This window comes from Pristis pectinata, chromosome 14, assembly GCF_009764475.1.
Source record: "Pristis pectinata isolate sPriPec2 chromosome 14, sPriPec2.1.pri, whole genome shotgun sequence".
Taxonomy (NCBI): domain Eukaryota; kingdom Metazoa; phylum Chordata; class Chondrichthyes; order Rhinopristiformes; family Pristidae; genus Pristis; species Pristis pectinata.
The window spans coordinates 27859930-27873161 of NC_067418.1; the positions used below are offsets into that span (position 1 = coordinate 27859930).

The 13232-nt window shown below is 41.7% G+C and overlaps 1 protein-coding gene across 1 annotated transcript in view; it reads left to right on the forward strand.

Moving 5' to 3' along the window:
* The window catches only part of dennd2b (DENN domain containing 2B), a 336468-nt gene that overhangs the window by 139789 nt on the left and 183447 nt on the right, over nucleotides 1–13232 (forward strand). The window contains 1 exon segment of the mRNA XM_052028910.1: nucleotides 8239–8343. Coding sequence (XP_051884870.1) covers nucleotides 8270–8343 — 74 coding nt within the window. The 5' untranslated portion in view covers nucleotides 8239–8269.

Consider the following 13232-nt stretch of genomic DNA (forward strand, 5'->3'; position numbering starts at 1 on the left):
GGACTCAGATCCACCGACCTGCCTTTTCCCCATAACCCTTAATTCCCCTACTATGCAAAAATCCATCTAACCGTGTCTTAAATATATTTAATGATGTAGCCTCCACTGTTTCCCTGGGCAGAGAATTCCACAGATTCACTACTCTCTGGGAAAAGCAGTTTCTCCTCATCTCCGTCCTAAATCTATTCCCTCGAATCTTGAGGCTATGTCCCCTAATCCTAGTCTCACCTACCAGTGGAAACAACCTTCCTGCCTCTATCTTATCTATCCCTTTCATAATTTTATATGTTTCTGTGAGATCCCCTCTCATTCTTTTGAATTCCAGTGGTTATAGTCCAAGGCCACTCAATCTCTCCTCATAGGCTAACCCCCTCATCTCCGGAATCAACCTGATGAATCTCCTCTGCACCACCTCCAAAGCGAATATATCCTTCCTCAAGTAAGGAGACCAGACTGCACGCAGTACTCCAGGTGTGGCCTCACCAGTACCCTGTACAGTTGCAGCATAACCTCCCTGCTCATACATTCCATCCCTCTCGCAATGAAGGCCAACATTCCATTTGTCACCTTTGATAACCTGTTGCACCTGCAAACCAGCTTTTTGTGATTCAGGCACAAGCACTCCCAAGTCCCTCTGCACAACAGCATGCTGCAATCTTTCACCATTTAAATAATAATCTGATCTTCTATTTTTCCTTCCAAAGTGGGTGACCTCACATTTACCAACATCATCCTCCATCTGCCAGACCTTTGCCCACACACTTAACCTATCTATATCACTCTGCAGACTCTCTGCATCCTCTGCACAATTTGCTTTTCCACTCAATTTAGTGTCATCAGCAAACTTAGATACATTACACTCAGTGCCCTCTTCCATATTGTTAATGTATGTCGTGAACAGTTGCAGGCCCAGCACAGACCCCTGAGGCACTCCGCTCACCACTGATTACCAACTAGAGAAACAAACATTTATCCCAACTCTCTGCCTTCTATTGATCCTCTATTCATGCCAATACATTACCCCCATCTCCATGCATCCTTATCTAATGGATAAGTCTTTTATGCGGCACCTTATCGAAAGCCTTCTGGAAATCCAAGTATGCAACATCCACCTGTTCCCCTCTATCCACTGTGCTCATTATATCCTCAAAGAACTCCAGTAAATTTGTCAAACAGGACCTGCCCTTCCTGAATTCATGCTGCATCTGCCTGATTGAACTACTTCTATCCGGATGTCTTGCTATTTCTTCCTTAATGATAGCTTCAAGCATTTTCCTGACTACAGATGTTAAGCTAACTGGCCTATGGTTATCTGTCTTTTGTCTACATCCTTTTTTAAACAGTGGCGTGATTTAAACTCACTAGTTCACTAGTGAGCAAACCAGTGACACATTAAACAGTGGTGTTTAATAACTATGTTATTAAATTAAATGAAAATCAAAAAAAACTGCAGATACTGGAAGTCTGAAATAAAAAACAGAAAAGGTCTTGGACCTGAAATTTTGGTTTTGTTCCTCTTTCCACAGATACTGCCTGACTTGAGTGTGTCCAGCATTTTCAGGTTTTGTTGTAAATTAAATATTTGTTTGCACAGTGCTTTGCAGAAGAGGCAAACAGAACCATGTTTGTGTGGTTTCAATCAGAGTATCCCCAAAACCAACCTTCCATTATGACTTGACTTCACCCTGAATTTAAATGCCCTGAAATAGAAAAGAAACTCCAAATATCTAAGGGACCCATTCTAATTCAGTTCGCAGGCCTTCAATCTGGGGTCCAAAATATCTACCAGGGTTCATGAAAAAAATATTTTTGTCATGTCATTGGCACAAAAACGATTCAATGATTCAGTTGGCATGTCTCCTGGAAATAATGGCTTTATTCTTCTAATAGATTCATAGTGTTATACAGCATGGAAACAGGCCCTTCGACCCAATTCATCCATGCTGACCAAGGTGCCTACCTGAGCTAGTCTCATCACCCTTTAAACCTTTCCTATTCATGAATCTGTTTAAATATCTTGTAAATATTGTAATTGTATCTTCGTCAACCACTTCCTTTGGCAGCTTGTTTCATATACCCACCACCCTCTGTGTTGGAAAAGCTTGCCCCTCACCCTGGGAAAAAGTTTCTGACCATCCACCTTATCTATGCCCCTCATGATTTTATAAACCTCTCAGACTCCTTCACTCGAGGGAAAACAGTCCCAACCTGTCCAGTCTCTCCTTGTAATGCAAGACCTCCAGTCCAGGCAACGTTCTTGTGAATCTTTTCTGTGCCCTCTCTAACTTAATCACATCCTTCCTCCAGTATGATGGCCAGATCTGCACATAATACTCCAAGTGTGTTCTCACTAACATCTTGTACAGCTGTATCATGACATCCCAACTCTTGTACATAATGTCCTGACCAATGAGGGCAAGCATGCCATACACCTTCACCACCTTGTCTACTAATGGGTTGGAGCCTTCCCAGGAACTTGCCAGTTTTTTCAGTTGAGACTTCTGCTGAGAATTTCAAAGATGTAAGAAGGTGAATCTTCAGGGAAGCTAAGAACAGCAGCCTGAAACCTTGCTTGACGAAAGGAAATCCGTGGACAGCCTCTGATTGGTATTGAAAGGTCCTCCACTAACTGGGCAGATTCCCAAAGGAACTTGGCCTCAAGCCACATGTCATTGCCCCCAGGCAGAAACTGGACATTACTTCCTCTCAAGCCCTAACAAGAATAAAATTCCAAGGACCCTGTAAAGCCATTACAAACAACTAAATGATATCTCTCTGTACCCTCATCCCACTCCAGCCAGCTTTAAGAGAGAAAAGAACTCATCTGTGAGAGGGGTACTTGCACTGCTATGTGGACAGTACTGTTCTAAGGCACATGGTACTCCGACACAGCTGTTAAAGCCATACAGTCATTTTGTCATCCTCCTGACTTATGTGACACTATGTGGAAAACGACAAAAAAAGTTCTAATTTCCAGCATCAACCTGCCCCTTCCCCATCCTACTATTATTAGACACACATAAAGATAAATCCATCCATAATAATAGATAACTTAACTCATTGGCAACAATATATGATGCACATCTCTTAAAAGTTATTATAACAGTGTTTAGAGCATGTTGTTGTATTCTGCTGACCTTTCTAACTGAAAAGTCAGTCCAGCATCTCAAGGGAATTTCCAGACAAGCACATTTCCTGGAATCACCATAAGACATGTCTGAAATATTTCTCTTGAAGTTTAAGTATTGGCATGACAACAAATGCAATGCCTGATGTAACTTGAACAGTTACATGCTTAGTTTGGTTTGGCTTAAATATAAGTTGGTACAATTTTGCAGGTTTTGCTGCTCCTACAACTGGGTACATTAAATTCCCCTATGTAGACAAAGCTTCCTCTAGAAATGCTTCACATCCTAAACTGGTTGACATATTCCTCTTTTCTGGACCTTTGAACCTGGAGGTGTGCGGCCAAGGAAGGTCTCTGCATCACCATGGATCTGAGGTGACTGGCACTCAAGCTCAAACCTTCCATCTATGGTGTTTATTAAAATTATCTCATAGCTTTAGGTGGCTCAGTACTAATGTTTCAGCTTTGTGTATCACTCATGGCTAATATTTAAACTGCACATTAGTTGATGGCTCACATTTGAGCAATTTGCTCAGTACTACTATTAAATTAGCATTTGATGTTGTCAGAATCTAAGGCAACTAAATAATATAATCTGATCAAATATTTACTCCTGAGTACATTATCTAAACCATTTCTAATCATTATTCATGTATGCTGGTTACTGGGAAATTGATGAGTATTGAGCAAATGAAGAAAAACCTCAGATGCCTCACTGTGGATAGATTGGCAGCTATCAATTAATTTGTAGTTCTAATATTACTTGGTATACCTTGATTCATGCAACATTCTGTTGCATAATGTTCCAATATAGATGTTACTATTATTAAATAAGTTGATGGCTTTTCTCATATGTGAATCTCATTGGGCACCCTCTCCAGGGTAATCACATACTACTTATAGTATGGTGATCAGAAGTGTGGTGACACAGTACTTCACTGTGGTCTAACCAGTGTTTTATGAAGTTGTACCATAACCTCCCTGCTCATATATTCTATGGTCTGGCTGATGAAGGCAAGAACAGGCTCTCCCCAGGTTACAGATGGCTTGACTTACAGAAAACTGACTTTATGCAAATTCTCAATTTTCAATTTTCAAGCATTTTTCAAGATAGTAATAACAAAATTACTATTATTATCTTGTTTTGTGGTGTTCATTAATGACTGGAAACAGTATATATTCCATTAGTTTAATTATGGGTAGTATTGGAGTAATATTTGATGGAATGAAAGAAATATAGCAAGTGTGTGTAGAGCAATGGAAAATGGACATATCTGACTTGTGGAGAAATTGGTTTATGGATAGTTCTCAGGAATGGAACCCTTGTGTAACCTGAGGACTGCCTATATACTACTTGCCTCCTTCACCTTATCTCCCTGTGCTGCCGCCTTCAGGGATCCTTGGACTTGTACACTGAGATCCCACTGTTCCTCATATGAGTATGTGAGAGAGAATATGTTGCAAGGAAGTGAGGAATTGGTGAGATTGTTCTGAGAGCTGGGCTTGGACTCGGTGGGTTCAATGGTTTCCTTCAATTTTGTGAAGACGTATGAGAATATATTAAGCAATGCTATGTGAGGTTATTGAAGCCCAGGATTTTTATGTTTATTGCTAGGAGAAGGTGGATGACTGTAGCCATTTAACTTTCAAACTCCTGCAGTGATCCTATTAAAAATTTCTGCATTTCAGCTCTGCAGTAATTTGCATGGCAACAAGGTACCACATTCTTTGTGACCCAAGGGATAGTTATTTCCTCTATTGATAGGCACTGGAAACTATTTATTTACTGGAATAACATTACAGAAGGAAGTGTTGCACAAATTAAGATAATATTAAAACCACACACTTTGGGGAATTACTCAGTTTTGGAGATCTCAGAAACTCCACTTTGATTTTGCCCTACATTTTTAAATTTTTTAACATTTTATTTACAGCGTGGTAACAGGCCCTTCCGGCCCAACGAGTCCACGCCACCCATTTTCAACCCAATTAACCTACCCGTATGTCTTTGCAATGTGGGAGGAAACCAGAGCACCCGGAGGAAACCCACGCAGACCCAGGAGAACGTACAAACTCCTTACAGACAGCGACGAGAATCGAACCCCGATCGCTGGCGCTGTAATAGCGTCGTGCTAACCACTACACTACCGTGCCGCCCCATGTCGAAGAATAAAAGATAATGGGAAGTGGATTGTTTGATTAAAGTTTATCAGCGCAGCCTTGGATTCTGGTGGATGTAGGTTCAAGAAAAACAGAACCTGAAATATAAAACAATCCCTGGAGAAGCCATATCTACCACCCACTTCATTTAGGAGGAAGTTATGGGATACACCACAAAGTGCATTGTGTTACACATGAAGGGAAATGACATTCCTTACAAAATGCTTCCAAGTGATGTTATCACACAAGGACTATTTTATCCAATAATGTAAGTCCCACTCAGTGCGATTCTTCTGAGCTTCATTGCCTTGAGGTTCTAGAGGCTGCATTGAGGTCACATTTTTGGCTCCATAATTGCCATTTTGGAACCAAAAATATGCAGGCTTGTGCCTCCTTTTTGGTCCTGTGTTCAGAGAGTGAGGACAGTGACAGGTGGGATGCATTTGTTTGGGGGTGAGGTGGGCGGAGTTGGGATTTGACAAAGGGAGGGGAATTGGGCTCAAATTGTGTGCAGTGGCAGTAGGGGAAGGGTGTTTGGATTGGGCCAGAATTGGGTGAGGGAGGGAGATTGGATTGGGATTGTGTGAAGTGGGGGAGAGAGGGGGAGTGTTGGATTAACTAGGGTTGTGCGAGGTTGGCTGGAGTCAGACCAGGGTCTTGTGCAGGGAGGTAGAATTCCACTGGGTTCTTGTACCGATGGCGGGATGAGGTGTGGAATTGCACAGGAGTTGTGTGAGGGGAGAGTGAATTGGATTTATGTGAAAGAAGATGGATAGTACTGTGGTGTATGATAGGGGATTCAGATTGTCGACTGGGTGGGGGTGTGTGTGTGTGCGCAGAATTCAGAATGGCATTTGGCCAGTTAGTTGGGGATCGACGTTTTCAATGTAGTGGAGACACATGATTGGAAAATAGGCAGGATGTCAGTGGATGGCAGGATGGGAATGGGTCAGGGGAAGCACTGACGTATGTTACATAATGTGTGCACGGACCCAGTCTGAAAACCATGGATTGTGCAAGGCATACAATGTGACCTCAATCTTTGTTGCTATCTTACTTTTACTAGAAATTATCACATAGCATGGAGCTGTTCAATTTAATTTCTTACCCTAGACACAAGAGATTCTACAGGTGCTGGAATCTGCAGCAACACACAAAACATTGGAGGAAATCAGCAGGTCAGGCAGCACCTATGAAGGGAAATAAACAGTCAGCGTTTTGGTTCGAGACCCTTCATCATGTCCTAATGAAGGGCCTCAACCCAAAACGTCAATTGTTTATTTCCCTCCATAGATGCTGCCTGACCTACTGAGTTCCTCCAGCATTTTGTGTGTAATTTCTTACCCCACATGTTTTACACAAGACAAGATACTTTGGGGCATAAGAATTACTTTTGTTGATTAAGTTGATGTGTTAATCTTTCATCAGTCTGAATGATTTAAGCTCATATCTACCATTTATCAGTGTACCATTTATGGAAGTGTAGAATGCAATGGCTTCTGTAGAAAATATAGCACTTGGTATGTAGTGTTATTAAACGTATTGTTAAACTTGATAAATTATTAAGATCTATTGATTAGCGGCAATTGGTGGTCTGAATACACCTTTCATGGCAAATTTCACTTCTTGATTACTTGAAAAATTGTATCAAGAGTATTATCTCCTCTTTCCAGTTGATGTGCTCGTCTAGGTGACCATCTATCTTTCTGCCCCTGGGTATGAAGGTACGAGGACAAAATTAGAATCTATTTTCATTACAGTTTGCATACGGTGGTTATATTTGGACAGAGGCATCAAATCCACCCAGAAATATCAAAAGTGACTTAAATCATGAAAAAGGCTGGAGAGTTGCAAAAGGATCTCCATGATGTCAGCCTCTTAAAGTTGTTTGCATATTTGTAAAGCTCAGCACCAAAATATGTGTGTCTGGAGATTTAGTTTAATATGCCAAATGTACTGTGCAGTGATCAGTCCCTGCCTCCCACATTCATTCCATTGACTTCTTTGAGCTTTTAGGATGTTTTCTCATAATTCTGTTGCTTGGTTGCTGAGTGTTAACAGGAAGTTGCCAGATACTGATAGTGCAATGTAAACTACCCTGTTTATAAATAAGAAAGAATGACGTGGGGCAGTGTGTGGTGTTTCAATAAAATGTGCCACAAGGAAATAGATTATGGGTTCAGACCACCAACCTCCATACACAGAAGTTCTCTTTTCACTCATGCTGATAAATTAAGTCCGAGCAGCCAGCGCAGAGCAGGAAGGAGATTCAATGTGCAGTCAATGAATCGGTTACAGACTGAGGCATGCAAATAGGTTTCCTGGTCAGGGAATGGTACTGCAGCAAGGTAAAGAGGAACTCAAAAAATACAATTCAGCAGCACAGTTTATACAGCTTCTATGCATGATGTAGATGATTGAATGTTTTATTAAAGTTCTGAGTTGTTGCATTTGCCTCATGGCTGCCATTGCAATGTTAAGATTTGTTTTGTAAAAGCATTGTAGTTATTGCTTCAAGTGCAAAGCTGAATGCATTTGTCACGTAGCAATAGCAAGGTTGCTACGGAAAGAAAATCATCAATTGGTTAGGTGTAAAACCTTCCTGCATCAGTGGAATACTTTCCAGATTTGTATTGTGGCTTGGTGTCAAATTTAGTTTGAATTACACCGCTTTCCAAAATTTTTGCCATGCTAAGGGCACTAGATAAATGTAAGTGGTCTTGTTGCCTGTTTGTATGGAACTCAAACAGCAATCTTGTGTACAAGCTGCCAGATAATACATTTACAACCATGTTCATGGATTCCATCTGATTCATCAAAAAGCAGAATTTTATTTCCATAGTAATTGCCAGGTTTCATCTTTGTGAAATGTTGACAATGCTACATTATTATCCACTGGGATCAGGTTGAAATGCAGATGCAAGTAATTAACATGTCACCTTCCTCTGCAGGTGACCAGGGACACTGAGGAGATAGGTAAGGATGACTGCCAACAAGAACGCCAGCACCAATCATGCAGCTGGAGCATCTAAAGCAGTTTGTGACACAAGCACCAGGTGAGAGACACGTAACGTACTGTTACCTCAGCTGCTTAAATTTCTATATCTAAGGAAAATTTCTGCAAAGTTTCTCATGACCTTTTCAAGGTAACTCAGCGAAGTGGCGAAGTGTGTTAGCCTGACCTCACGGCCTACTTAATTTGTCTTTGACTTGTCACTTTCCATAGGTTCAAACCAGGGCTGCCTTGTCAGAATTTAATATTCCCCAGTAAAAACCAACTTGTGCACATGTTAACTGATAAAAGTTGCAGAACAGAAACCACTGTCGTCAACATCTGAACAAAATACTGACTCAGGCAGCCAAGGCCCAGCACTACATGAAGCATCTGTGAACAAAGCAATTTCCAGAGTTGTCATAAGAAAATACAATGAGAACAAAATTTAATCTGAATAAGAAATATCAGTTTCCTCAATGCAGTAACAAGAAAAATGGAAAACATCAGCTGTGACTCACTTTACTGAGCTCATACAAACTAAACACTGGCAAAATCTAGTCTCATCAAGAAATTATTGTCTTTGATACAAATCTGAAAGATAAATGACTGACAATGTGAAGCAGGGTTCATTTCATAGAGCCAGGGTTACCATCTAGCTGAATTTTAAGTGGCTGTCTGAAAATTTCTGAAGTATGAATCATACACTGAAAGGCATTTTTTTTAAAGTAGAAATCTATTTTTGACAGTTGCTTCTCTCTTTTAGGTTTTAATGCATTTTCGTCAGCAGTAAAGTGAACAATAGGTCAAAAGCCTTGACAGTCCATACACATTCATGCACAGACTATGAGTATGTTTTCACACAACACGTTAAGCCCTTTAGTAAATGATGCAGCTAGCTTGAAACACTGCTTAATTCACTGAAGTTAACAAAATAAGAACTACCAGCTGAATGTTTAAAGGGAACCACAAACAACTGAGAATATAAACCGATAGCTAAAGGTAACAAACTATGAGAAGCCCAAATACCAAATTATTTCGGTCACAGCTACATTCTGGAACAAGGGAAGTAATGGAACAATGCAGAACATCATAAAGCGGGAACAGACTGGCACTAAATGTAAAGAATTGGGGGCATCAACTTGTGAGATACTCAGCATAAAAAACAGTGGACAGAGTCCAACTCTTGGTGTATTTAGAACAAACCAAAATAGCAGTAACGTGGAGGATAGTGGATTGTTGCTGCAATTCTTATCGAGGGATGTGGGTAATGTCACAAATATAAAGGCTAAACTTAAACAGTTATTAATTATCTTGTGAACTTTGAGATGACTTTAAAGTCTAGTGTGTCTTCTTAGGATATGAACCCTGCAGTTCAGAGGACAGGTACTTGCAATGTTTTTCCTCCCCAGCTGCAGTTATGGTGGTGGATCTTAATGCCATTGTAGAGTTGCCATATGATGATTTTTGCTTCAAATGATTTGTGGATGTACAAAAGCTCAAAAGTTGGTATTTTCACTGCCTTTGCAATATTTGTATGAATTCCTGGCATTCAAGCAGAAAATTATGTTGTACCGAGCTAAATGTAGATTTTTGTAAGTTTTGCACCTAGTAAAAATTTCCACACACAGATATTAGCAATATGACCACAGTTGTTGCAGGTTTAGTGAGTGATGTCAACAGATGGTTACCAGAAAAAATGTAGTACAACACTAATAGAGTAATTATTACAGTCCTGACGTGAATAAAGCATAAGAATGGACAAATTCTTTTTAAAGAATAGATCACAAAATTAAAATGTGGATGTATGCAAATTCTGAACCATTGAGCAGAAAACTTCATAATATACTACCAAACAGTACTGTAATGTCTCAACTTTGCCAAATTATTCTTGAGAGGGAGGGAGAACAACCAGAAGTCATGGTTCATGTTGGTACCAACAACATAGGTAGGAAGAGGGATGAGGTCCTGAAAAGTGAGTTTAGGGAGCTAGGCAGAAGGCTGAAGAACAGGACCTCAAGGGTAGCAATCTCGGGATTGCTGCCAGTGCCATGTGATAGTGAAGGTAGGAATAGGAGGAGATGGCAAATGAATGCATGGCTGAGAAGTTGGTGCAGGAGGGAAGGTTTTAGATTTTTGGATCATTGGGATCTCTTCTGGGGAAGGTGGAACCTGTACAGAGAGGACGGGTTACACCTGAATCCGAGGGGGGCTAATATCCTTGCAGGCAGGTTTGCTAAGGTGGTTCAGGAGGGTTTAAACTAGTTTGCGAGGGGGATGGGAACCAGAAGGGTAGGTCAGAGGAAGAAGTGAATGAGGAAAAGTCAGATCTAACAGGCAGAGAGGCTTTGAGGAAGGAGAAACAGAGTACAGGGTATAAAAGTAGAAAGGTGGATGGACTAAGTGCATTTACTTAAATGCAAGAAGTATCAGGAATAAGGGTGATGAACTGAGAGTTTGGGTAAGTACATGGGACTACAATATTGTGGCTCTTGCAGAGACTTGGCTGTCATGAGGACAGGAATGGATATTGAATATTCCTGGTTTTCAGTCTTTTAAAAGGGATAGGGAGGGGGGGAGAAGAGGAGGAGGGGTGGCGATACTGGTTAGGGATACTATTACAGCTGCAGAAAGGGTGGATAATGTAGAAGGATCCTCTCTAGAGGTAGTATGGATGGAACTTAGGAACAAGAAAGGAGCTGTTACTCTACTGGGAGTATTCTATAGGCCCCCGTTAGCAGCAGGGATACTGAGGAGCAGATTGGAAGGCAGATTTTGGAAAGGTGTAAGAATAACAGGGTTGTTATCATGGGAGACTTCAACTTCCCAAATATTGATTGGCACCTGCTTAGTGCCAAAAGTTTAGACAGGGCAGAGTTTGTTAAGTGTGTCCAGGACAGATTCCTGTCACAGTATGTTGACAGGCCGACTAGAGGGAATGCCATATTAGATTTAGTATTAGGTAATGAACCGGGTCAGGTGACAGATCTCTCGGTGGGTGAGCATTAAGGGGACAGTGACCACTGATCCATAACGTTTAGCATTGTCATGGACAAGGGTAGGAGCAAAGAGGACGGGAAGATATTTAATTGGGGAAAGGCAAATTATGAGGCTATAAGGCTAGAACTTGGGAGTGTAAATTGGGATGACATTTTTGAAGGGAAATGTACTATGGAGATTTGGTCAATGCTCAGGGATCTCTTGCAGGTTGTTAGGGATAAATTTGTCCCGGTGAGGCAGAGAAAGAATGGCAGGGTGAAAGAACCATGGGTGATGAGAGAGGTGGAATATCTAGTTAGGAAGAAGAAGGCAGCATACATAAGGTGTAAGCAGCAAGGATCAGATAGGGCTCATGAAGAATATGGAGTAGCAAGGAAGGAACTTAAGAAGGGGCTGAGGAGAGCAAGAAGGGGACATGAAAAGGCTTTGGCGAGTAGGGTTCAGGAGAATCCCAAGGCTTTTTTCTCGTACGTGAAGAGCAGAAGGATGACGAGAGTAAAGGTAGGTCCGATTAGAGGCAAAGGTGGGAAGATGTGCCTGGAAGCTGTGGAAGTGGGTGAGGTTCTCAATGAATACTTCTCTTCAGTATTCACCAAGGAGAGGGGTCTTGATGACGCTGAGGACAGTGTTGGTAAGGTTAATGTTCTAGAGCATGTAGATATCAAGAGAGAGGATATGTTGGAGCTGTTAGAAAATATTAGGACAGATAAGTCCCCGGGGCCTGACGGAATATTCCCTAGGCTACTTCGCGAGGGTGAGGGAGAAGATTGCTGAACCATGGCTTAGGATCTTTGAGTCCTCGTTGTCCACGGGAATGGTATCCGGAGGATTGGAGGGTGGCAGGTGTTGTCCCCCTTATTCAAAAAAGGTTAGTAAGGATAGTCCAGGGAATTATAGACCAGTGAGCCTTACGTCTGTGGTGGGTAAGCTGTTAGAAAGAATTCTAAGAGATAGGATCTATGAGCATTTAGAGAATCATGGACTAATTAGGGACAGCCAGCATGGCTTTGTGAAGGGTAGATCTTGCCTCACAAGCCTGATAGTGTTCTTTGAGGAGGTGATCAGGAAGATTGATGAGGGTAGTGTAGTAGATGTGGTCTACATGGATTTTATTAAGGTGTTTGACAAGGTTCCACATGGTAGGCTTCTTCAGAAGGTCAGAGGGCATGGGATCCAGGAGGTTTGGCCGTGTGGATTCAGAATTGGCTTGCCTGTAGAAGCAGAGGGTTGTGGTGGAAGTAGCTGCCTTCAGATTGGAGGACTTGTGACCAGTGGTGTCCCACAGGGATCGGTTCTGGGACCTCTACTTTCGTGATATTTATTAATGACTTGGATGAGGGGGTGGAAGGGTGGGTTAGCAAGTTTGCAGATGACACATGAGGTCAGTGGTGTTGTGGATAGCGTGTGAGGGCTGTCGAAGCTTACAAAGGGATATTGATAGGATGCAGAGCTGGGCTGACAAGTGGCTAAATGGAGTTCAATCCGGAGAAGTGTGAGGTGGTACACTTGAAGGACTAACTCCAAGGCGGAGTACAAGGTTAATGGCAGGATTCTGGGGAGTGTGAGAGGAGCAGAGGGATCTGGGGTTTCATATCCACAGATCACTGAAAGTCTTGCCCCCTCACAGGTGGATAGGGTAGTTAAGAAAGCTTAGGGGATGTTAGCTTTTCATTAGTTGTGGGATTGAGTTTAAGAGCCGTGAGGTAATGATGCAGCTCTACAAAACTCTGGTTAGACCACACTTGGAGTACTGTGTCCAATTCCGGTTGGCTCATTATAAGAAGGATGTGGAAGCTTTGGAAATGGTGCAGAGGAGATTTACCAGGATGCTGCCTGGATTAGTGAGTATGAATTATGAGGGGAGACTAAAGGAGCTAGGGCTTTACTCTTTGGAGAGAAGGAGGATGAGGGGAGACATGATAGAGATATATAAAATATTAAGAGGAATAGATA